This window comes from Somniosus microcephalus, chromosome 5, assembly GCF_052327205.1.
Source record: "Somniosus microcephalus isolate GS21.2 chromosome 5, FLI_Smic_1.0, whole genome shotgun sequence".
Classification (NCBI taxonomy): domain Eukaryota; kingdom Metazoa; phylum Chordata; class Chondrichthyes; order Squaliformes; family Somniosidae; genus Somniosus; species Somniosus microcephalus.
The window spans coordinates 206,842,796-206,867,987 of record NC_140991.1 but is presented as its reverse complement, the minus strand read 5'-3'; the positions used below and the strand labels follow the sequence as shown (position 1 = coordinate 206,867,987).

General features: G+C 42.9%; 1 protein-coding gene across 5 annotated transcripts in view; it reads right to left on the bottom strand.

The window, feature by feature from the left end:
- Positions 1–7,144: 7,144 nt before the first annotated feature.
- cpvl (carboxypeptidase vitellogenic like) overlaps positions 7,145–25,192 on the bottom strand; it is a 122,456-nt gene continuing 104,408 nt past the window's right edge. For all 5 annotated transcript variants that reach the window (XM_085988616.1, XM_085988617.1, XM_085988613.1 and 2 more), the window contains one exon: positions 7,145–7,572. In XM_085988616.1, the coding sequence (XP_085844742.1) occupies positions 7,471–7,572 (102 nt within the window). In that variant the 3' untranslated portion in view covers positions 7,145–7,470. The remainder of the gene's footprint in view (positions 7,573–25,192) is intronic.

The window sequence follows — 25,192 nt, the reverse complement described above, 5'->3', positions numbered from 1 at the left end:
TAGCTATTGTATCCTCACTAGTTGCTTTAATGTAATACCACACCCAAAAGTTAGGTACAGAGCGTGCACAGAAGGAAACAAATTCAGCAAGGGCATAAAGAACTTAAACAGCAGCTATCACAAAGGGAGGCAGAGGATAACAACAAAGCAACAGTTAGCCCAAAAGGAGATCGAACTCTTAAATGAGAAAACTAAACTCAAAGAAAGTGACCAAGAATAAGAACAGACTTAAGAAGAACCATACAAAAGGAAGAGGAACTAAGCCAGGGGACAGCGGAGATAAACTGGAAGGAGGTGATGTATGAACTTAGGCAAGACAAGGATATGTCTTTCAACAACAGTATTCTGATGCTAACACAAGGTTGAAGGAACAAAACTTAGAATTATGTAGATCTCAAGCAGAAACTGCAATGAGTGCAGGTCACGTATAGTTAAGTCTGAACTGAAACTGAAAAACTTAACATTTTCTGAAAATCCTGGTGAAAGAGACCACAGGGAAACAGAATTTAAGACTATGATGGAAATGATGCACCAAAAAGCAGAAGCAGTCATTAGACCAAAACATTTACAGATGCAGAATAGGGAACAGTGTGATGACTTACAAATTAATAATATCACTCATAGGACAGTAACCCCCTCTACTACAGCTATTCATTAGACAGCACAAGCTGATGGAGCAGAGATAAAGAGCGAGAAATGGAAAATGCCCAACTAACAGCGGCAGTGCCTTAACTGAAAACAGGTGAGAGAAAAGGGGATATTGAAGAGTCAGCACAGAGCAAACGTGAAATTATTTGGGTTTCTTTTGCCAGGAAAGAAAACTATAGCTTCTCAGCTGAGACGCTCAAGGAAACAGGTAGAATTAAATGGAAACTTACGGTTAGTCTGTTTTCACAGACAAGCTCACCCCTCTCAGAGGGAGTAGTAGTATTACCAGTAAAACATGGTTCGAGAGGCTCGCTCCTTGCTGAGGGAGGAGTTACAATACCAGCAGCCCAAAGCCAGGGCATTAACCCTTCCAGCTTCATGAATGGAAGCATTCCTGCTGAGGGAGGGTATGTCTGGCCTCCGATAGCGCACAGCCCAGACACTAGTTTGCCTCAAACCAATCTAAGTGATCAAAAGATCTAACAACTAACAGAAACACTAACACAACTAGCTCAACAATCCATAAGGAAAGGGTACATTTTATGCAACAACTTGTCTAAAAATGAATGGAAGAGGACTTACCTTTCCAAATGATGAAATAGATGAAATTTGAACCCTCGAGAGGATTGTCTTGAACAAGCCTGACAATTCTAAGGGGCAGGTCATCTAATCGTCCTCCCCCAACTGCCTTTGTACTCATACCAGAGGGAACAGCATTTTATAGTTATTAGTGACTGTGATCCTCAGCCAATTCTCAGATGTTTGACCTGGGGGTACCCCGCAGAATCAGCTCACAGAATGACTAGTCTCCCTGAGATACAAAGTAAAATCCTATTGAAAATATTTCCCATATGAGCTAATTGGATCCATAAGATCTGCCAAATGTTATTGCTGAATGGTTTGTTAACTCTTATATCTAGATAATTTAGGTTTAATATTAGACCTGGTTCTATCTCATGACCTCTGCAGCTTGGATGTGGAATGAAGTGAGGCATAGTAAGTGGCAGACTTATTGGGAGCTGTGTGAGCGAGGAAAACAGTAATATAGTAGATTCAATCATGTAGATGATGCGCTTATAGCTGTACTCAATAATAAACAACTGAGAAGTAAGGATTCAAAGACCTTCTATTGGAAGCTGAAGCATATATTCTTTTCAGGTAAGCACATAGTCAAGCCAGCGGAAGAAAAAGATTTTCTAGGGTATTTTGCAGCGATGTACTTCCTGAGATTCAGAACAGGGTCCTTTTCCAAATAGGTGTTAATTCCTCTGGAATTCCATAAACACTTCAGGTTCCACATGGACGCTGACGACACCCAGCTCTACATCACCACCACCTCTCTTGACCACTCCGCTGCCTCTGATTTGTCACGCTGCTTGTCCGACATCCGGTATTGGATGAGCAGAAATTTTCTCCAATTAAATATTGGAAGACGGAAGCCACTGTCTTCGGTCCCTACCACAAACTCCGTTCCTTAGCCACTGACTCCATCCCTTTCCATGGTCACTGTTTGATGCTGAACCAGACTGTTCGCAGCTGTGGCGTCCTATTTGAGCCTGAGCTGACCTTCTGACCCCATATCATCTCCATCAACAAGACTGCATACTTCTACATCCATAATATCGCCTGTCTCTGTCCCTGCCTCAGCTCATCCGCTACTGAAACCCTGCTCCATAACTTTGTTTACTCTAAATTCGACTATTCCAATGCTCTCCTGGCCAGCCTCCCACCTTGCACCCTCCGTAAACTTGAGCTCATCCAAAACTCTGCTGCTCGTATCCCAACTCGCACCAAGTCCCGTTCACCTATCACCCGTGCTCGCTGACCTACATTGGCTCCCGGTCCAGCAGCACCTCGATTTAAAAATTCTCATCCTTGTTTTCAAATCCCTCCATTGCCTCACCCCTTCCTATCTCTGTAACCTCCTCCAACCCTATAACCTTCCGAGATCTCTGCACTCCTCCAATTCTGGCCTCTTGACATCCTCATCGCTCCATCATTGGCAGCTATGCCTTCAGCTGCCTAGACCTTAAGCTTGGGAATTCCCTCTCCACCTCTCTCTTCTCCTTTAAGATGCTCCTTAAAACCTACCTCTGACCCCCGTACTAATATCGCCTTATGTGGCTATACAAGCTGTTGTTGGATATGATAATATGGAGAAAGCCTATGAGGCTTGATTGGTGTGTAACTGCTACAAAAAAATATTTCAGGCACAAAACAGGTTCAACCCATGGCCGTGGATATTATACCACCATGCCTGCCTCTTAGAAAGAGGGACAAGGAATATTAACACCAACACCAGCTATAGATCTTAGCCAAAGAAGTGAGACTGTTCGGAATTTAGATACCTAGTCACAAGATCAAGAAGATATCCATGACAGAATAACTACTAGTCGAAATTACAGGAAAGATCAAACGTTTTGGAATAAGAGATAGAAGGTTCCTAGGAAACAGGAATTATAGTCTACATAGATAATTAGACAGGCCAGACCATCCAAAATACAAGTCCTAGAATAGGATAGGATCACCAGAACAAATTATTAGCATAACTGGACAGGAATAATTCGAAGTTACTAGAAAGGAATGGAGAAATTAATGAAAGAAAAATAGGACAATAAAGTTAATAATTTGGATCAACACCAACCCAGATGCTCAAAAGTACAATGGTGGTAGTGGTGAGGTGGGGTGGGGGGGGGATGGTGGTGTTCATCATAACAGCCAATTGCATCCTTCTCAAATATAGTGAAACAAAATGCTAGGCTAGGACTAGGCCTGTGTACTCCAGCTCAGACAGAAAGACCTGTTGATTCTCAAGGATTAAGTATAGAAGTTTTAGTAATAGGAAATGATGATAAAATGATTGATGTATATTACAATTAATTCAGACATTTTAGACTAATTGAAAGTTTCTGTGCAAGTGAAAAGTTTAATCTAAGTCTAAAGATATCGCCTAAGGATGAAATAGATGAAACAATAGATGAAGGACTCACAGCTATTGAAGGCTATATTTAGGAAATCTTGTCATGAAGGGGTACATATGAAGCAAGCTTGAGCTTTTTGTATGCTGTGGATTGTTAGACATTGGTAGATTCAGGATCAGAGCTAGCATTGACATCAGGTAGTAACCCTATTGCATGGGGTTGGGAAATCATAAAAGCAATTCCATACTGACACCCATATCTTTAGATATGGCAGTCAAGAGTAAGGAATGCTGGGATATGTACAACTAAGATTTACATTAGATGGTGAATGTTTGTCACCAGTGTACATCCCCACTGTGAGGGAGAAGTACACCTGAATAGTGGTTTCACCCTCTTTTGAATTGTGCCTGTGGTATTCTATGATGCTCGTTAAAAGACCCTTTTACTTATGGATAAACACCTAGGCCTGAATTTTAAAGTTGGAGGCGGGTAGGGAGCGGGCGGACTGGAAAGCAGTTGGGAAACCTGGGAGAACGGGTTTCCCGCAGGCCCTGCCGAATTTAACGGCAGGTTGGGGGGGGGGGGGGTGGAGGGGGCAGTGATGGTCGGAGGCCACAAGAGGATTGGGGGGTGGGGGGTAGTCAGAGCCAGAGGAGGATCGAGACCGGACAGGGGAGACCAGAGGAGGATCGGAGAGGGGAGGCCGGTCGAGGATTCTGGAGGAGGTTCGAGACCAGAGGAGGAGGTCAGTGGGGGAATCGGAGCCAGAGGGGGAGGCTAGAAGACCGGGGGCAGGGGGTCCAGAGGGGGGAGTCGGGCCAGAGATTGAAGGCTTGGGGGGGGGGGGGTGGGGGAATTGGAGATTGGAGGCCTCGTAGTGAGCTCAGAGGCCTGGGGTGTTCGGAGGCCTCAGGTGGGAGGTCGGGGAAGAGATCGGAATGGTCGGGGGCAGATCGGAGGCCTCGAGGGAGATGAGTTGGAGGTCTCGGGGGGGCAGTTCCGAGGCCTTGGGGGCAGATCGAAAGGGTTGAAGGGGTGTCCTATCACGAGGGTTTGGCGAGGCATGGAGGCTGGATCCAGCTGGATTGGAAAGGCACTTACCTCCTGGATCCAGCAGTCCTCGTCTCCCTTTAGCCAGTGGGTTCCTGGAGGCCATTTATTACTTACCCAAGTCTAGGTGGGGTAGAGGAACAAAGGGATCTCGGAGTACAAATACACAAATCACTAAAAGTTGCGACACAGGTTAGCAAGGCCATAAAAAACAGCAAACCAAGCACTAGAGTTTATTTCTAGAGGGAGAGAATTGAAAAGTAGGGAAGTTATGCTAAACCTGTATCGAACCTTGGTTAGACCACACTTGAGTACTGCGTACAGTTCCAGTTGCCATATTATAAAAAGGATATAGAGACACTGGAGAGGGTGCAGAGAAGATTTACAAGGATGATACCAGAAATGCAAGGGTATACATATCAGGAAAGGATGAACAGCCTGGGTCTCTTTTCTCTTGAAAAAAGGCTGAGGGGTGACCGAACAGAGGTCTTCAAAATTATGAAAGGTTTTGATAGAGTGGATTCAGAGAGAATGTTTTCACTTGTGGGGAAGAGCATAACTAGAGACCATCAATATAAGACAGTCACCAAGAAATCCAATAGGGAATTCAGAAGAAACTTCTTTACCCAGAGAGTGGTGAGAATGTGGAACTCGCTACCACAGGGAGTGGTTGAAGCGAATAGTATAGATGCATTTAAGGGGAGGCTAGACCAGCATATGAGGGGGAAGGGAATAGTGGATTATGCTAAGAGTTAGATGAGAAAATACGGGAAGAGGCTTGAGTGGAGCATAAACGCCGGCATGGACTGGTTGGGCCGAATGGCCTGTTTCTGTGCCGTAATCCTTTGAAGTCATAGCAAAAAGACTGGAGCAGGATAGGTTGGTACGGAGAATGAGGTTCTTGCCAGCATCTGACTATTTGCCACCATGATACGTGACCCAACTGAGACAGGCCATATAAAAAATGGTATAATTGTTGTGCTGTATCAAAAATAGGGCAAGGATTTCAAAAGTATTGCCTGTGCTAGTAAAACCCCAAGTGATATGGAACAAAAATACTGTTTGAAGCTATATTACCACTTTCTGGGCAATAGGACATTTTTGGAGCTTCGCCTATAGGCAGAAAATCACCATCTTCTCCTAAATAGTAAAATGATCCATGAAGATAATGGGGTAGTTTACGCTCTGTTACGCTGGTTTTTTTGGGGGAATTTGCCCGAAATTGGCACAACCGGTGCAAATGATCGTGGCATTTTAAACATAGATCGAGTTTCGTGATTTTTGCGCTAGTTTATAAAACATCGCACTAGAAGCCGACCCCACCCACAAAATGGCCACGCCCCCAGGATGAATTAATCACCATTGGGAGTTTCCACTAATTGCACTCGTTTGCAGACCTTCAAGGAGGCTTTAAAAATTAAGCTGGTTCTTTTGGGCGCAAGGACACCAATAGGCATGTTTTAAAAGCTTTTGAAAGTAATCTTTTTTTAATTTACCAAGAAACTGACTACTGTACCCAATATTACTAGCAAATGGTTCTGTATATTTTTTTTTAAAGTCATTTAAAATTGGGTTACTGATGGATGGTGGATTGACACTATGATTAACAATGCTTATTTTTTGTGATAACCCATTTTCAGCTGCATTAATCAAACTGCACCAAGTTACCACTCTTAAATATATCACGGAATGTTTTTTAAAGCAAATTTTTAAAAAAATTATGTTTTAAAATGATGCCCGTTGCACTGGTTCGTGGCAGATTTTGCATTCGGTGATATGCAAATGAGTTTGAGCGGAAACACAAGAGAAAAAACTTCTCAAAATGGACGCAATTTTGGACGCAGTAGTCTACAATACCCTGGTTTATGCCATTCCCTTTAGTTGAACAGGGCAGTTACATTTGACGCTCTCTAGTCCTTTGGCACAGTTCACGTTTCCAAAGCTTATTGGGAAATTATGGTTAGTGCCATCTCCTCTCCTATCGCCTTCTGTATTCTGGGAGTGCTATCTCCTCTCCTATCGCCTTCTGTATTGAGAGTACTATCTCCTCTCCGATCGCCTTCTGTATTCTGGGAGTGCTATCTCCTCTATCGCCTTCTGTATTCTGGGAGGGGGCATACTATCTTGGTCCGATTCCAGCCCTACTATTGGTCCTACTAATTTAAATTGAATATTTGTCTCCAGTAATGGTTCCTTCACATCCTCCAGGTATCCCTACAGTCCCATTTTTAAATTTATCTAAAAAAAACGAAGACAAAATACATATTAAACATCTGCAACATTCCTTTACTCAAGTGGAATAGAGCCCTGCTCATTGTCAAGTGATATCCTCCCTTCCTGGACAGTCCTTTTTCTTCTTATCTAATTATAAAACTTCTTGTTTCCCTTCATGTTGGCTACCAGTCTTGTTAAATGAATATTCACACATTTCAGATCACCATGGGTTAAAATGACTGTGTCAAATGTGTAGCTCCCTCCAAGGAGAAAATACCCTCATGTACAATTACAAAAAAAAACACACTTCATTGTAAATTTGAAATTGGTTTACTCAAAGTCTACTTAATTTGTTTCTTCCATTGAGGAAATGTTCATTGACATTTTTAACACAACTGGCTGTTAGGCATAGGAGGCTGACAGCACTTGATACATAGAACTAGGAAATGACTATGGATTTATAATCCACTATATATTAAAAGGCATTTATTTTTCCATTCACATTTTGTATCTTGCAACAATTGATACAAAAAATTTACATCACATCACACAACAAATTTTATACTTTGTCGTCTCATTTAAAGCAGAAGATATAATAAACTAAAAAAAATCCATAGACTTAATTCCACAACCCAGTTCAAAGGAATAGTCCATTTTTGGAGATGAAGCGGTCAATCATGTCAAATGCCCTTTCAGGTTGATCATATGGCAAAATGTGTCCTCCACCTCGAATAATTACCTTGAACAGAAAATATAAAATGCACTTTATTAAAGTTAGAAATGACGATAAAAATTACATGACAACTTGTTGCTAACATTCATATTGAATCTCTCCTGGATTTAATTTATGAGTGCACTCAATGCATATTACAGATCAATGCTGCCTGAAGATTGCCTAGTTGTCAACAAAGTTCACTCCTGTGACGATTGCGAAAAAAAGCTTCATTTCGTTGACAGAAATTTTCCTAAAGTACAGACAACATAGAAATTTTAAAAACTAATTTTTTTCTCCTCCCCCCCCCCCCCCCCCCCACTCTCATTTTATATGGGGTTTGATTATTTATCATCTTCCTTTATAGTTCTCCATTCCATGCATCATTCCTCAATTGATGCGGCTCAGGTCTCTTCTTATGCCACAAGATGACTACAAAAGATATGCAAGGGAAATTCTGCATGACTCATCTTCCAGTTTCTCTCCCTATCTGTTGGGGGAAAGGGGAGGAAATAGCTAGCCTCTATTCAGTACCTCCCAATAGCACAGGTGAAAATGACAAGTGAGGAAATGCAGATGCAAACGCATATCCATTATTCTGAACCATGATGAGTTGGAGCACTTATGCATTGTCATCACTGTACTACTGAAAATCCTAGTACAGGGGTATAGGGTAGGACATCAGGGGAAGACTTCAAAAATTTCAACTAAAAGACCAGGATTTAGGGAAAGTGATTTTGAAGCAGTGGCTATTTACCTAAAGCTAGTTTAAAATCTGAAAACTACTGGTTCTTTAAAAAGCTTGAAATAAAGCATTTATGCTGTGAAAATTCTGGATTTCTTTATTTTTAATAGATTTTATTAAACAATTGCAAAAAAGTACAATACTAGTTCACAATTCTGTGACTGAATGCACTGGACAGATGTTATCTGGGGCTAGTTAGTTCATATTGTTAGAGATTTGAGAGGATTATTTTGACTAAACAATTGGAAATAGACTTAAGTGTAATATTTGGATGGAGAAGAAAAGTTTTGATTGCAAGTGAAAATATTTGGACTCTGAGGAGTTGCTGTCTCACAAATCAATAAGTTTGAAATGTTTGGTAAATGTGTGTTGGGGGGGGGGGGTGGCGGGTAGAGGTTCTGTAGTTTTATTGTGAGGACCATTGTTTTATTATTGTAACTGACCATCTTTGCTACCCTTTTGAGGTTGATATGCTTACAGAAACCCCATGCATTTTGTGGAACCGTAAAAATGTTGATATGTACCCTTTGTGGTTGGTAAAACTCAAATTGTTTCACAAAAATACACAATTCATCTTCCAAAATATGATCTCCATTTCTATCAAATATACTGAACTTTTATATCCTTCACTTGAGCACAGGCAAGATGATATACCCTGTTAGAAAACATCTGTAATTAATGTGCAATAGTTATTAGAGTAGTCCAAGTTATAATTTGTACTATTCCCCTCCTCAAACAGCTGCTTCAATTGTACACAAATACGCATGTTAGAACATGTCCGTAACTGGGCTTAATCCTAGTTCGTTTAGGAGTTGGTTCAATTCACGGGGGACTAGCACTAGTACTGGGGAAAGGGGGCGCTGTTCCATTGGGACGGACATTACTTAAACCGGGTTGGGACCAGAGTTCCGGTGAATCGAATAACTAGGGTGGTAGATAGGGCTTTGAACTAATAAGGGACATGGGGGATAGGGTTCAGGTTAGGGTAAATTCATAAGTCTAAAGAGAAAAGTCAATGCTATAGAGCAGAGTAGTGATTTGGATAAAATCAAGCAGTGTGTGTCAGGAAGGGACAGAAAGTTTAACAAAGGTAATAGGGTACTAGTGACTAATGTCACATCAGGGAAATATAGTAAAAAGTTAAAATTAAAGGCGCTACATCTGAATGCACAAAGCATTTGTAACAAAATAGATGAATTAATGGCACAAATGGGTTTGATCTAGTAGTCATTACTGAGACATGGTTGCAGGGTGACAAAGGTTGGGAACTAAATATTCCAGGGTACTCGACTTTTAGAAAAGATAGGCAAAATGGAAAAGGAAGGGAAGAAGCCCTGATAATAAGGGATGAGATAAAGACAGCAGTGAGAAAGGATCTTAGCCCAGAAAATCAGATGTAGAAGTATGGGTGGAGCTAAGAAATAACAAAGGGCAGAAAACACTGGTGGGAGTAATTTATAGGCCCCCTAACAGTAGTTATAGTGCTGGACAGAGTATAAATCAGGAAATTAGAGGAGCATGTAACAAGGGTAATGCAATAATCGTGTGCGACTTTAATTTTCATATAGACTGGGCAAACCAAATTGGCAAAAGTAGTTTGGAGGACGAGTTCATGGAATGCATTTGAGACAGTTTTCTAGAACAATATGTCGAGGAACCAACTAAGGAACAGGCTATTTTAGATCTAGCATCGTGTAATGAGACAGGGTTGGTTAGTAATCTTATAGTAAAGGATCCTCTGGGGAAGTGTTATCATAATATGATAGAATTTCATACTGAGTTTGAGAGTGAAGTGGTTAAGTCTGAAACTAGGGTCTTAAATTTAAATAAAGCCAATTACATAGGTATGAGGGACGAGTTGGCTAAGGCAGATTGGGAAATTAGATTAAAATATATGATGCTAGATAAGCAATGGAGAATATTTAAAGAAATAATTCATAATTCTCAATAAATGTACATTTCCTTGAGGAATAAAAACTCCATGGGAAAAGTAGTTTAACTGTGGCTAACTAGAGAAGTTAAGGATAGTATTAGATTAAAAGAGGGTAACAATGTTGTCAAAAATAGTAAGCCTGAGGATTGGGAGGGTTTTTAGGAATCAGCATAGGATGACCAAGAAATGGAGAAAATAGAAAGAGTAAACTAGCAAGAAATAGAAAAACAGATTGTAAGAGCATCTACAAGTATGTAAAAAGGAAGAGATTAGCAAAAAATAAATGTGGGTCCCATAGAGGCAGAGGCAGGAGAAATTATAATGGGGAATAAGAAAATGACAGAGATGTTAAACAAATAATTTGTATCTGTTTTCACAGTAGAAGACACAAAAAACATACGGTAAATAGTGGGGAACCAAGAGTCTAATGAGAGTGTACACAATAACATGGAATAGATGGGTCAGTGGCAGCTTGGGTAAGAAATTGGCTCAAGGACAGAAAACAGCAAGTTGTGGTAAATGGCTGTTTTTCAGACTGGAGGATGGCAGACAGTGGTGTTCACCAAGGGTCAGTGCTGGGGCCACTACTTTATAAATGAGCTGGGGATATTGGAATACAGAGTAGAATTTCTAAATTTGCCAATGACACCAAACTTGGGGGTATGGCAAACAGTGAGGATAATACCAATCGACTGCAACAGGGCATAGAAAGGCTAGCAGAATGGGCAGACAAGTGGCAGATGGAATTTAATACAAAGACGTGCGAGGTGATGCATTTTGGCAGAAAGAACAGGGAGATGCAATATACACTTAATGGCACAGTTTTAAAGAGCGTGCAGGGACAGAGGGACCTGGGAGTTAATGTGCATTGGGTCCCTGAAGGTGGCGGGACATATTGAGAGAGAGTGGTTAGTAAAGCATATGGGATCTTGGGCTTCATAAATAGAGATATTGAGTACAAAAGTAGAGAAGTTATGCTGAACCTTTATAAAGTGCTGGTTAGGCCACAACTGGAGTATTGCGTCCAGTTCTGGTCACCACACTTTAGGAAGGATGTGAAGGCACTTGAGGGGGTGCAGAGGAGATTTACCAGAATGGTCCCAGGGATGGGGGAACTTAGCTACAAGGACAGGTTGGAGAAGCTGGATTTCTTTTCATTCGAGCAAAGGAGGTGGAGGGGTGATTTGATAGAGGTGTACAAGATTATGACGGGTTTGGATAGGCTAGATGGGGAAAGACTGTTCCCACTAGTTAATGGTACAAGGACTAGGGGACACAGATATAATGTTTTGGGCAAGAGATACATGAGGAAAGTGAGGAAAAACTTTTTTACGCAGCTAGTGGTGAGGACCTGGAACTCGCTGCCGACGGAAGTGGTGAAAGTGGAGACAATCAATGATTTCAAGGGGAGAATAAATAGGCACTTGGGGGAAATAAACTTGCAGGGCTACGGGGATAGAGCAGGGGAATGGGACTGACTGGATTGCTCTACAGAAAGCCAGAATAGACTCGATGGGCTGAATGGCCTCCTTCTGTGCCGTTATGACTCTATGACTATATAACATAAACCATTCAGTCCAGCAGTGGAAGTAATCTCAGTTAAGGAAAATACAATACAATTACAACTAAAAACTACATTGTGTTATATACAATTCAAGAAAAAGATCTAGTTTATAAACTAACCAGGCAGAAAAAACATTTCTATTTCATACTGAATATATTTTAAGCTTTGACCCTCTCTGTACATTAATTCTGAAAGCAAATATAAAATAAAGCAGAACTTGTGTCTAATGAATGTGCTGGTAATTTTTAAGCTTCCTCCCTGTAAAATGAAGAAAAGTAGAAGGAGGCCTTATTTTAAATTTGTACGAATTCTAAATTTCCCCTTGACTACTCATTAGAATAATATATGAAAGTTAAAGAACTATCAGCTTGCGTGCAGGATATAGCTCCAGTTCTGTGTCTGGATGTAGACATTTCCTTGGTTGTCGACCTCTTTCCATGCAAAATGTACATATGGTGACCCCAAAGAAAAGTAAACCACTAATTCATCAAAACCATTTCCATCATTTTACACAGGATTATAGGATTGCATTAAAGTAGACACAAACAGCAAACAAAAAAAAACACTATTTGGATATTGGCCTGCTCAAAAGGAATGGCCTTATACAGAAAGGGGATTTCATGAACCACAAGACATAAGACTTAACAGTTGTTTCCCTAACACAGCAATTATTCTTATTTAATGCAGAATAGAAAAATGTGTCACATCTGTAAAATCAGTCTTTTTTGTAAAGGGGAGGGTTTTAATAAGCCAATTGCTTTGCTATGTTTTTATGAAACATGTTCATAATGGTTTACCTTTAATCTTTTGTTAGCTTCCAATTCATCTCCCAATTCAATGCAATTGGCCCATACTGCATAACCTTACCTTGCCACCATTCTCTGTGATAACGGTTTGCATACAATTGCCATATACTCTTGAACGAATGCTTACACCACTGATTTGCAATTTGTTGAATGGTGCATTTGACAACATTTGCCATTGTTCCCATATACAATTTGAAAGAACTATGTTAACAATAGATTCAATATAAGGACATAATATAATTGAATGAGACAGCCACTTAACCTATTGGGTCTGTTCCTTCCAATGGACCACGTACTCTGTATTGTCAGACCAATTTATGCAAGACAAAAAGAAAAAAAATTCCTCCCTGATGCCAAAGGAAAGAACAAAAACTGAAGGATGTCCATAACACAAATAAATAGCTTTAGTAGCAGGTCACAGAAGAGCCCCCTATTAAATTCCACTGCAACCAGTTAAAGGCTAGTTAATTTGTCACCACCTTCTACGCTCTTTTGCTAGGACAATTATCAACAACCTGGTTACGATCATTAATTTCAGGTGCCCTTAACTTCATCAGAAGTAGAATTTTATCAAATACTGTAATTTGACAAATTTTCAATTAAAATGATATCTTACTTTAATGACCTCCTCAAGCAATTCTAGAATATCTGCAAGACTAGACTCATTGGGGGCAATTTTAACCCCCTAAAAAAGATGGGTTTGGATTGGGTGGGAAGTTAAAATTTAAAATATTTCAAACTCAAACCCGGGGACGGACGACCAATCCATTCTCAGGAGATGGGTCCCTCATTTGAATATTTTAATGAGGCTGCGTGCCTAAGATTTTACCTCTGTTCCAGTTTTCACGCTGGCCAGCCAGGTTTTCTGGGCCCTGGGAAATCTGGCAGCTAAAGGGAGGAGGGGGCTGCTGGAAGGAACCGGTAAGTGCCTTTCCAGCACTACTTGTGGGCCAGGAGGAGCAGGAGCATTTCCCCCAGTCCCCCCGAGCTACCCTGTTAAACACCCCAGCAAATGGCCAACCCCCCCAGATTCCCGTGATCCGATGCCCTCTCGATGTCCTCTATGGAACACGATCCCCTCCCTGGCCCACCTCAAATTTTCTCCATGGTTCCCCCTGCGATCTTCTCCATGGCTCCATCTTGATCTTCTCACTGGCCTGTGATCTCTCTGGGCCCCCCCACTGATGTCACCCCTGACCCATGACCCATGACCACTCACTCCCTCCTTGATGCTCCCCAGCTAAGGCCTGGTGCCACAGGCCTACAGGCCGCGGCCGCAAAATGGATTCCAAAAATGATAATCCGGTCCTACCTTTAAATTCGGCGGGACCCGAGGGAAATCCGTACTTCCTGGTTACCCTACAGCAAAACTGCACCCCTACCACCCCCCAGTAAATATCGGGGCCATTGCTTCTAAAATCACATTGACAATTCCTTATGGTTTCTGCTCTTCTGAGGAACACAGATAGTGTACCATAAATGCCATAATTTTCCCATTACCAGTGTTAGATTATCCCATTTCTGCTTTGCATATCAGGATTACATGACTCATTCATCAATCCTCTGGTTACAACCCTTGTATTTAATGTTATATCAAAGCTGTCCTCCCTACCCCAAATTTCTTCACAATTCTAGCGTGCATTAGGTGCCCTGAAAATATGTATACTTTGCTGATCTCTGCATAAATTTGCAATTTTCCCCCTTGGGGTCTCTTTCCCTCAAGGAATAACCACATCCCTTTCATACTCATTAAATTACCACATAGATCCAAGTTAAATGAATGTACAAGATAAATGAGCTCTTCTGTGGTTAACAATAAGCTGAAAGAGAGCACAACCTGCACAAAATATTCTAGCATTACTCATATTATACCTAATGGAGATGAACAACAAGCATGTATTCAGACAGGTTTAGTGAACCAATCCTACCTCTTAGAACTTAGAGCCAGACACAAAATACTAAAATCATACACGCTGTATATGTGAAAACTTGGCTCAACTTGAGTGTGTTTTATTAGAAGATTTCTAGTAACCAACAATTTCACTATTTATCAAAATTTTGATCCAGTGTTCAATTTTGAGCAGATTGAATGATCACAGTTGATTATGGAACAGCAGGCATACTGGAAGCACCAGTATATAATACTGCAGAATGCTGTGACACAGATTCATTCCCTCTATTCCACTGCATGCCTGGTCTGAAACCAAGCATCTTCCCATAGGTGGAAGAGGAGAAAAAGGAAAGATGTCTGCGGAACATAATCAACCAGCACCACACCTAGTTGTTTATGTTACACCTCTAAGCAGTGACTTCCAGGTAGTGTCGGTAGAAGGATGCAAACAGATCATTCTCTCTGGAGATGGTGAGCAACACAGGAAGGAAAAAAAATACAAGAAGCTAAGACTTGCTGTTACAAATCCTGGTCTACCATGGATAACTTCTCTGGTTCTGTGGTGCCAGTTGCTCTCACCATTATGAGAGTTGACTCACATTACCTTATCCACTTGTAAAATAGTGTAACCCAGGGATGTAACAATAACTACACCTTGCGCTCTGGACCATGTATTTGTGTCATTTGCATGTGCACTCCTTCAATTTCTCTTAAGATGGACTTAGTGAGACGAGGCTTGACTTGATTTCTCCAACACCCTCCTGGATGACCACACATCCTCCACCCTCTATACACTCCAACTTGTTTAAAACACTGGCCCATGTCCGGTCACACACTAAGTTCCACTCGACAATCACCCCTGTCCTCACTGACCTACATTGACTCTTGCCTCCCAATAAACTGAAATTAAAACCTTTACTGTAGTGTCCGTGTGTAGATAAAGACACTGAAGACAGGAGTTGGTTCATAGGTATTTACTAAGCAAGTCTGGGGGGGGGGTTCTAAAGGATATACACAATACACAGGCTTATATAGCCCAAGTGGCAATTACCGGCATTACGCACACCTGGGGCTCTTAAAAGGCACATACACCACAATTCCTCCCCTTCTAGCTAACTAGTACATCATATTTTAAGTAATTATTAATTACATGTTATATGCAAAATAATATACATTGCTGTATTAATTAATTATAAGTTAGTCTCTCAGGAGGCTTCCTGACTCGGTCCGGATAACGCCTCGGGGGTGTAGTAGTTTCTGGTGGTGTAGTAGGTTCTTCTGGCAAGGCTGATTCGGCTTGAAGGCCAGTGTCGGGTTCATCGGGTTCCAGTATCACCGGATCGGAGGTAGATATGGGTATCTCTACCTCATCGTTAGATGTATAGCGTGGTGGTGTAGGTTGTCCCTTTTCGGATGACTTGATGATTTGGTCAGCATGGCGCCTTATTATGCTTTCTCCGATGTCCACGGTATACATCAGTGGTCCTAGTCATGTGCAGATAGTTCCAGGCTGCCATTTCTCGGTACGGTAGTCCCGGGCCAAAACCGGTTGGCCTATCTGGAAGGCCCTAGTCGGCCTTTCATTCATGCCCTGAAACTGCCGGTTCTCCACGTCCCTTCGGATGTTGGGCTTGACCAAATCCAGCCGGCATCTTAGGTTTCTATTGTAGAACATCATGGCGGGAGTTTGGTTTGTAACCATATGTGTTGCATTCCTATATGCAAATAAGAAGTTATCCACCTTGTGCTGAAGTTTTATGTCTTCATTACCCATGGCCTTCTTAAAGGTCTGGACAAACCTTTCAGCCAATCCATTGGTGGCGGGATGGTATGGGGCGGACGTGTAGTGCTTTACCCCATTGTTCTTTAAGAACTTTCTGAATTCTTCGGACACAAATTGCGGTCCATTATCAGAACATATTTGTTCCGGCAGCCCATTCCTGGCAAATATGGTCCTTAATACTGTGATGGTTTTTTCCGTGGTGGTGGAGGACATCTTTATTACCTCCGGCCACTTGGAGTGTGCATCAACTGCGATTAAGAACATTGAGTCCATAAATGGACCAGCAAAGTCGATGTGCACCCTTTGCCAGGGAGATGAGGGCCACTCCCATGGATGTGGAGGGGCCTGTGGCGGAGCATTTTGGACCTTCTGGCATCCTAGGCAGCTCTTGGTCATGTCTTCGATGTCTCCATCGATACCTGGCCACCATACAAACGCCCTAGCTAGGTTCTTCATTTTCACTCCACCCAGATGCCCCTCGTGAAGCTCCTTTAGCACTTTATCCTGGAGTTTGGGTGGAATCACCACTCTGGATCCACACATCAAGGTTCCTCGGCACACTGACAGCTGTTCTCTTCTTTGCGAGAATGCTGGCAACAGTGGTTCGCCATGTGCTGGCCATCCCTTCATTGTTAAATCGTAGACCCGTGAGAGAGTAGGGTCATTTCTTGTCTCCCTTTCAATGGCAGAATTTGTCACCGGTAGACATTCCACTATGGTAGAGTGGAATATCTCTACTGGGTCTACTGTAGGTGCCTCTTCTATCGTTGGCAACGGCAGGCACGATAAACCGTCAGCATTCCCATGCTGTTTTGACCCTTTGTATTCAATGTTGTATTGGTGTGCCCCTAGAAAAAGGGACCACCTCTGTAGTCTTTGTGCCGTCATAATGGGGACACCTTTCTTAGGGTTGAATATGGAGATGAGGGGTTGATGGTCAGTCAGCAAGGTAAATTTTTGTCCGTGTAGGTAATGGTTGAATTTCTTCACTCCCCATACCAGGCTGAGTGCTTCCCTGTCTATCTGGGAATAGTTACGCTCAGCTGAGTTCAATGAGCGTGACGCAAAAGCTATCGGCCGTTCCGAGCCATCAGGGAATCTATGGGACAATACCGCTCCTATGCCGTAAGGGGATGCATCGCACGCCAGTCTGATTGGTAGTGATGGGTTGTAATGAGCCAAAACTTTCTCGGATGTGATTAAGTCTTTATATTTATGGAAGGCACGTTTACAGTCTTCGTTCCATTTCCAAATCACTCCTGTGTGTAGAAGATCATTAAGAGGGTGTAGAATAGTTGATAAGTTCGGTAAAAATTTATGATAGTAATTTATTAATCCCAGGAATGACCTCAATTGTGAAACATTTTCAGGTGCTGGGGCTTTTATAACTGCTTCAATTTTTTCAGGTGACTTATGCAACCCTTCCTTATTAATTATGTGGCCACAATATGATATCTGATTTTGGAAAAATTCGCACTTGGGGCGATTTGCTCGTAGGCCCCGTTCTTTCAGCCTAGTGAGCACCTGCTCCAAATTGGCAAGGTGCTCGTTGTCGTTTTCTCCTGTTATAAGGATGTCGTCTAAGTAGCACTGAGTCCCCGGAATCCCTTGCAGGACTTGCTCCATAGCTCTTTGCCAGATAGCTGGAGCTGAGGCTACTCCAAAAACCAGTCGATTGTACTGGTACAGGCCTTTGTGTGTGTTTATTGTGAGATACTTTTTAAGAGGTCTCCTCAACCTCCATCTGTAGATATGCCTGTGCCAAGTCAATTTTTGTGAAACGTTTTCCTCCGGATAGTGAGGCGAAAATATCTTCTATCCTCGGAAGAGGATACTGTACCGTGTGAAGGACCGGGTTTACAGTCACCTTAAAGTCCCCACAGATGCGAATTTTTCTCTGTTCCTCAGAGTTATTTTTCAATGCTTTTTTCATGACTGGAACGATGGCTGTTGCCCATTCGCTCCAATCTATTTTGGATAATACGCCTGCCTTTTCCAAATTCTCCAGCTCTGCCTCGACTGCCGGACGTATTGCGTATGGCACCGGTCTTGCCTTAAAAATTTTTGGAATTGCTGCATCTTCCACTTTTATTGAGGCGGTGATGCCTTCCAAGGTTCCTAGTTTCTCTTGAAACACTTCTTTGGCATTGGCCAAGATGTCTTTTAATCGTTCAGGTATGATGTCATCATTGTTTTTTTCCTTACTGGTCACCGTCAGTGCCTGAATGGAGTGCCAGTCTAAACGTATCTTCCTTATCCATTCACGTCCCAACAACGGTGGACCACCATCTTGTAGAATGTATAAATACAACTTTTGTATTTCTTTGCCGTTGTATACCACAGGAACCTTTATTTTTCCTTTGGGGTATACTTTCTGCCCCGTATATGTTTTTAAGATAATGGATGTGTCTTTTAGAGGTATATGCGAAAATAGCCTCTCGTAATCTCGTCGATTTATTACGGTTAGAGCTGATCCTGTATCTAGCTCCATTTTAACTGGGGACCCTGCTATTATGAGGGTAACCCAAATGGTCTGGTAATCTTCATTGGCAATTACATTATGTAATTTGAGAGAGCTTAGTCTCTTGTTCCTGGAGTCGCTATCGCTCTTCTGGTCTTTGGAGCTACTGTCCGTCATCATTTGTACCTTTCTGTGCTTTTCCTTATTGATTCTTTTCCCGTTAGTGGATTTTTTATTTTCAGATCGGCATACACGTGGAATGTGTCCCATCTTTCCGCATCGCCTGCATGCTTTTTCTTTGAACCAGCAATCCCTCTGGTCATGGTTGGATCTGCCGCAGCGATAACATCTCTCGAAACCCCGTGTCATTTCATGGGTGCCGAAGTCCTGTTGCCTTTGCTGTATCTTTGCCGCTCCTATTGCACTGAAAGCCTTGTCCAGTGCTAAATCTTTTCCAGAAGATATCTTTTTCTGTGTTTCTACACTTAGGGGATCGCAGATGAATTTGTCTTGCAGAGAATCTGCCAGTCCTGCCTCGAATTGGCAGTGTAGGGTATCAACAATCTCCTCAAAATTCTTGTCCATCGGATCGGCTGGAGTGATTAAGTTGCGTAACAGCTTGTATGTTTCTGCGCCCATTAGATCCAGAAGCACTGAAGCTTTTTTTTCATCTTCTATTCCATTTGCGGTGCAAAACACCTCCACTCTTTCTACATATGTGGTCCAATCCTCTATCTTATCAAAAACATCAATATTGCCAAAGTTAGGCTCTGTTTCGTTATCAAAAGCATCAATATTGCCAGACTTGGGCATTTCAAAAAAAAGATATGGCGCTTCCCGCGCTTTTTTTTTTCTCTGTAGCAACGATATGGCGCTTCCCGCGCTTTCCCGCCGCTGCTACCGATAACAAGGCTGTTTTACTGTGGTTTCCGTTTATTCACTGTTGGAGACTCGTTCCCGACGGAGGTCTAAACGCTGACCTGCTTGCCGCGCCGGCCGTCTCCCGAGTGTACCCTCCCAGTCCGTTATTGCTTGCCTCCGATTTCGCTGCCTGTCTCAGCTGTAGAGCCCGCCGCTGGAGCCCCAGCCTGAAGCCCAGGAAGGATTAGCGCAGTACCTGCCACCAGCTTGGCCAGCTGGTGAAACCACAGTTTCTATTACTTCCTTGAGTCTTCTGGACGCTGGAGGAATCGATGTCCTTGAGGTGCTGCCGAATTGCAGGTAAGTCCGTTTCCACTTCGTCGCCACTGTAGTGTCCGTGTGTAGATAAAGACACTGAAGACAGGAGTTGGTTCATAGGTATTTACTAAGCAAGTCTGGGGGGGGGTTCTAAAGGATATACACAATACACAGGCTTATATAGCCCAAGTGGCAATTACCGGCATTACGCACACCTGGGGCTCTTAAAAGGCACATACACCACAATTGCTCTTAAAGGCACATACACCACATTTACCCACAGGTCTTTTTGGCCACCTCTCAAGTCTCCCACCACATCTCAGAATATATTCCTTTGCCCCTTAGTTTTTTTTTCTTCCACCCTTTTTAAAGTGCCTTGGAATGTTTTTAAGTTAAAGGCGTCGCATGAAAATTCTATACAGTTATAATTCAACAAACAGGAGGGTAGAAAATTCTGAAGCAGGTGTGCAAATACAGCACCTTCCCTTTTGATATTAATGTTTTTGAAAAAGAAAGTACTAGCTAGGTATCCAGGTCTCAGATATTAAGTATTCAAAAGTACCTATTGTTGTAGCTTGAGCCCAGCAAGGAATTCTCCATATACATTGAAAGAGTTCACTAGCATCACGCAAGTTTAAAATAAAATAAAAAAACAGGAATCTCCTGTCACAAGAAATACGAGCAGGAGTAGGCTATACAGTCCCTTGAGCCTGCTCTGCCATTCAATAAGATCATGGCTGATCTTCTACCTCAACTTTCCCGCACTATCCCCGTATCCCTTGATTTCTTTAGTGTTCAAAAGTCTATCGATCTCGGTCTTGAATATACTCAACGACTCAGCATCCACAACCGACTGGCGTAGAGAATTCCAAAGATTCACAACCCTGAGTGAAGATAAATTTCTCCTCATCTCAGTCCTAAATGGCCGACCCCTTATCCTGAGACCCCTAGTTGTAGACTCTTCAGCCAGGGGAAACAACCTCTCAGTATCTGTCCCTCATGTATCACTGAAGAAAGCAAAACAGGATAGGTTTTATATAAATGTAAACAAATTAAATCTGCCAAAAATCCAAAAGGGTACACATAGATATGTCAAAAAGACACATGTAAACATGAAAAGTAGACATTCCCAACAAATTCAGCACTGAAACACAACATTCAGGCACCTAGTAAGTCTTCATTCAAAAGCATTTCCTAAAAAAACAACGCGTTTGGCAATGGTATGTAAACAAACCGAGTGCACTGATGTAAATGCTGTAGAGTTACAAGAATGTCCTTTAGAAATTTTAACTCCGTCCTAAAGCATGCAAACATCTGGAGATGGAATTTTTAACAATCTCGCTGGCAGTTTTAGTTTATGTATGTTCATATCCTCTTCAAGACAAAATTGAGAGGATGGGCCAGCAATCTAATCCTAGATCTCTACTAGTGCTGATCAAACTAGTTTGTTGGAGCAGTTTAACTTGCTCAGATTTCTTTCTCCTTGAGGAAGCTTTCCATCTACCTGGCTGCGACGTGGAGCTCACCTGGAGAATTATGGCCACAAAGTCATGCCCTATAGTCTTGTGGTATACCAATACATTGTGCCACCTCACCTAAACTTTCTTTAAAAACTAGAAAAATAAAAGCTGCAGTATTAGTTCTACTATAAAGTATAAGTAAAGAAACTAAATAGGATAGCTTTAGACTTTTAAATTCAATTGATTAAAAGCTCCTTTCAAAATCTATTCAGACAACAGACCGACCTGTCTACAAAATCTGAAGTTATTTGGATCATTATGAATTGACAAACACGCCACTTTATTAATATGCCTCTATGGAAGAATCTCATGTAAATTTTAGTTGAAATGTATTTGTAATTTGCAATTCTTTTAGTCTCACTGGATTTATAGCTTACATAAAAATTCTGGCTAAACATGTCAAAAATACTGTTGTGTATGTGCCTTTAAGAGAAGAACTGATTCTATACTGCAGTACCAGCAGTGACCACCCCTGTATATAAAGCCATAGCAGGCTTCTGTATTTCAGTCTTGAATTACTCTCTGTTCAGTAAATACCGGTTTTATTGTTCTCCTGCAGTCTGAGTATTATTGATCCTCGGACACTACACTGGCGACAGGCAGGTTTGAACTCACCTGCAGTACTGCATCACCTCACGGGGATCTTTTCCCTGAAGAGAAGCTTCTTGGAGGTTGAAGTCAGAACGGCGGGCGTCGACCGAGGGCAACCGCCCAGGGATCCATCGGAGAGTTACAGGGGAGGCTGTGGAGAGCTGGGCCTGGCTCCCCAGTCGAGGTGTTCCAGCAAGTCGTGCTGGTAGCAGGTAGTGCGCTGACCCTTCCGGACTGCGGCGGGCTCGATCGAGCGGCTCTGCAAAGGGGCTGTGCAGCGTCGTCGGGAGGACGAGAGAGAGGGTGGAGCGCACAGGGCACGGTCGGTGCTCAAGAACAGGACAGCGTCGAGAGGATAGAATGCGGGGAAGGAAAAGTGAGACCCTGTAGAACACTAGGAGCAGCGTGGCAGCAAGGGGAAGGAGGAAAAGCGTGGGAGGCGCCATTTTATTACATTGGGGAAGAAGAAAAAGTGCGGGAGGCGCCATTTTAAATCACCCAAGATGCCGAAGAGTGGCAGTATCACTGCTTTCGACAACAAGGTAGAAGACTGGACCACGTATGTGGAAAGAATTGAAGTGTACTGCAATGCCAATGAGGTGGCCAATGGAAAGAAGGCGTCGGTATTATTAAATTTGATGGGCGCGAGAACGTACGGCCTATTGCAGAATTTAATTACCCCAGCTAAACCAATGGAGAAAAGTTTTGAAGAGATTGTTAATATCTTACAGGAACACCTAAACCCTACACCGCTGCTGATAGCAGAAAAATTCAAGTTCCATAAAAGAAACCAGCACAAAGAGAACAATGCTGACTATCTTACGGAACTACGCAAGTTATCGAAGCACTGCCAGTTCGGAGCAGGACTGGCAGACACCTTGCGGGATAAGTTTGTCTGCGGGCTCCAGAGTGAAGGAACCCAGAAACGACTACTTTCAGAGAAGGACCTGACGCTAGAACAGGCTTTCAGCGTGGCAGTATCCTACGAAGCAGCAGCACGGGGAGCTGCGGAAATAGAACAGAAACCACAGGAATACAGCGCTAACGAAATGGCGTATGGAGCAGAAAAGTGCTATCTCTGCGGCAGAACAACCCATGATCAGAAGGACTGCTGGGTTAAGGACAAAGTATGCAGGCAATGTGGGAAAATGGGACACATAGCAAGAGTCTGCAGGTAGGGAAAGAAAACCAACACTACAAGGACTACTAAGGAAAAGTACAAGAAAGTAAAGAAATTGACAGACAGTAGTTCGGAAGATCAGGAGAGTGATAAGGACTCCGGGAGCAGGAGACTAAGTTGTCTAAAGTTACACAACGTGATCGCAAAGGAGGATCACCGAACCATTTGGGTCACCCTCATGATAGCAGGGTCCCCAGTAAAGATGGAATTGGACACAGGATCAGCCCTAACTGTCATGAATCGACGAGACTATGAGCGGCTATTCTCACACATACCCTTGAAGGACACGTCCATTGTATTGAAGACATACACGGGGCAAAAAGTCTACCCCAGAGGAAAAATAAGGGTGCCAGTTGAATACAACGGCAAGGAAACACAGAAACTGTATCTATATATACTACCAGATGGAGGACCACCATTATTGGGGCGTGAATGGATCCGAAAAATACAATTGGATTGGCATTCCATTCAGGCGCTAACTGTGACTGATAAAAAGGATGATGCCGTCACACCTGGACGACTGTCAAAAATTCTAACTGACGCGAAAGAGGTGTTCCAACAAGGACTTGGGACTCTAAAAGGAGTAACGGCAACGATAAAAATCGAAGATAACGCAAACCCAAAATTTTTTTAAGGCCAGACCGGTACCTTACGCAATCCGACCAGCCGTTGAAGCAGAGCTGGAGAGTCTGGAGCGTTCAGGTGTGCTGTCCAAGGTGGACTGGAGCGAGTGGGCCACACCCATCGTTCCTGTAATGAAGAAATCATTGAGCAGCACGCCTGGGGAACCGAAGAAGGTTCACATCTGTGGGGACTTCAAGGTAACTGTGAACCCAGTCCTGCACACAGCACAATATCCACTTCCACGGATAGAAGATATTTTCGCCTCACTATCTGGAGGGAAATGCTTTACAAAGATTGATCTGGCCCAAGCGTATCTACAAATGGAGGTGGAAGAAGCGTCTAGGAAATACCTCACGATAAACACTCACAAAGGCCTTTACCAGTACAATCGACTGGTATTCGGGGTAGCATCAGCCCCGGCTATTTGGCAGAGGGCGATGGAACAAGTCCTGCAAGGGATCCCGGGGACCCAGTGTTATTTGGACGACATCCTGGTTACGGGCGAAAATGACAGTGAACACCTTGCCAAGCTGGAGCAGGTGCTCACGAGATTACAGGAATATGGGCTACGAGCCAACCGCCCCAAATGCGAGTTCTTCAGGAGGCAAAACTCGTATTGTAGCCACATGATTGATGAGGAAGGGTTGCATAAGTCGCCGGACAAGATTGAGGCTGTAGTCAAGGCTCCAGCACCGGAAAATGTGTCGCAACTGAGGTCGTTCCTCAGGTTGGTGAACTACTACCATAAGTTCTTGCCGAATTTATCTACAATTCTGCACCCACAACGCCCTACTGCAAACTGGAGTAACATGGAAATGGAGTGATGAGTGTAAGCGTGCCTTTCAGAAATGCAAATGCCTAATCACTTCAAAAGAAGTATTGGCCCACTACAATCCAACACTACCGATTCGGTTAGCATGTGATGCGTCTCCCTACGGCATCGGAGCGGAGCTGTCACACAAATTCCCTGACGGTTCAGAGAGGCCAATAGCCTTTGCGTCGCGCTCGTTAACCTCAGCCAAGCATAACTACGCCCAGATTGACAGGGAGGCCCTCAGCCTGGTGTGGGGGGTGAAGAAGTTCAATCACTATCTGCACGGGCAGAAATTCACCCTACTGACTGATCATCAGCCCCTGGTCTCCATTTTTAACCCAAAGAAGGGCGTTCCGGTGATGACGGCGCAACGGCTGCAAAGATGGTCACTTTTTCTAGGGGCACATCAGTACGACATAGAGTACAAGGGTACAAAACAGCATGGAAACGCTGATGGGCTGTCGCGCCTACCGTTGCCTATGGTAGAGGAAGCACCTGCAGTGGACCCTGTTGAGATATTCCATGCGACCAGAGCCGAATGTCTCCCTGTTACAAA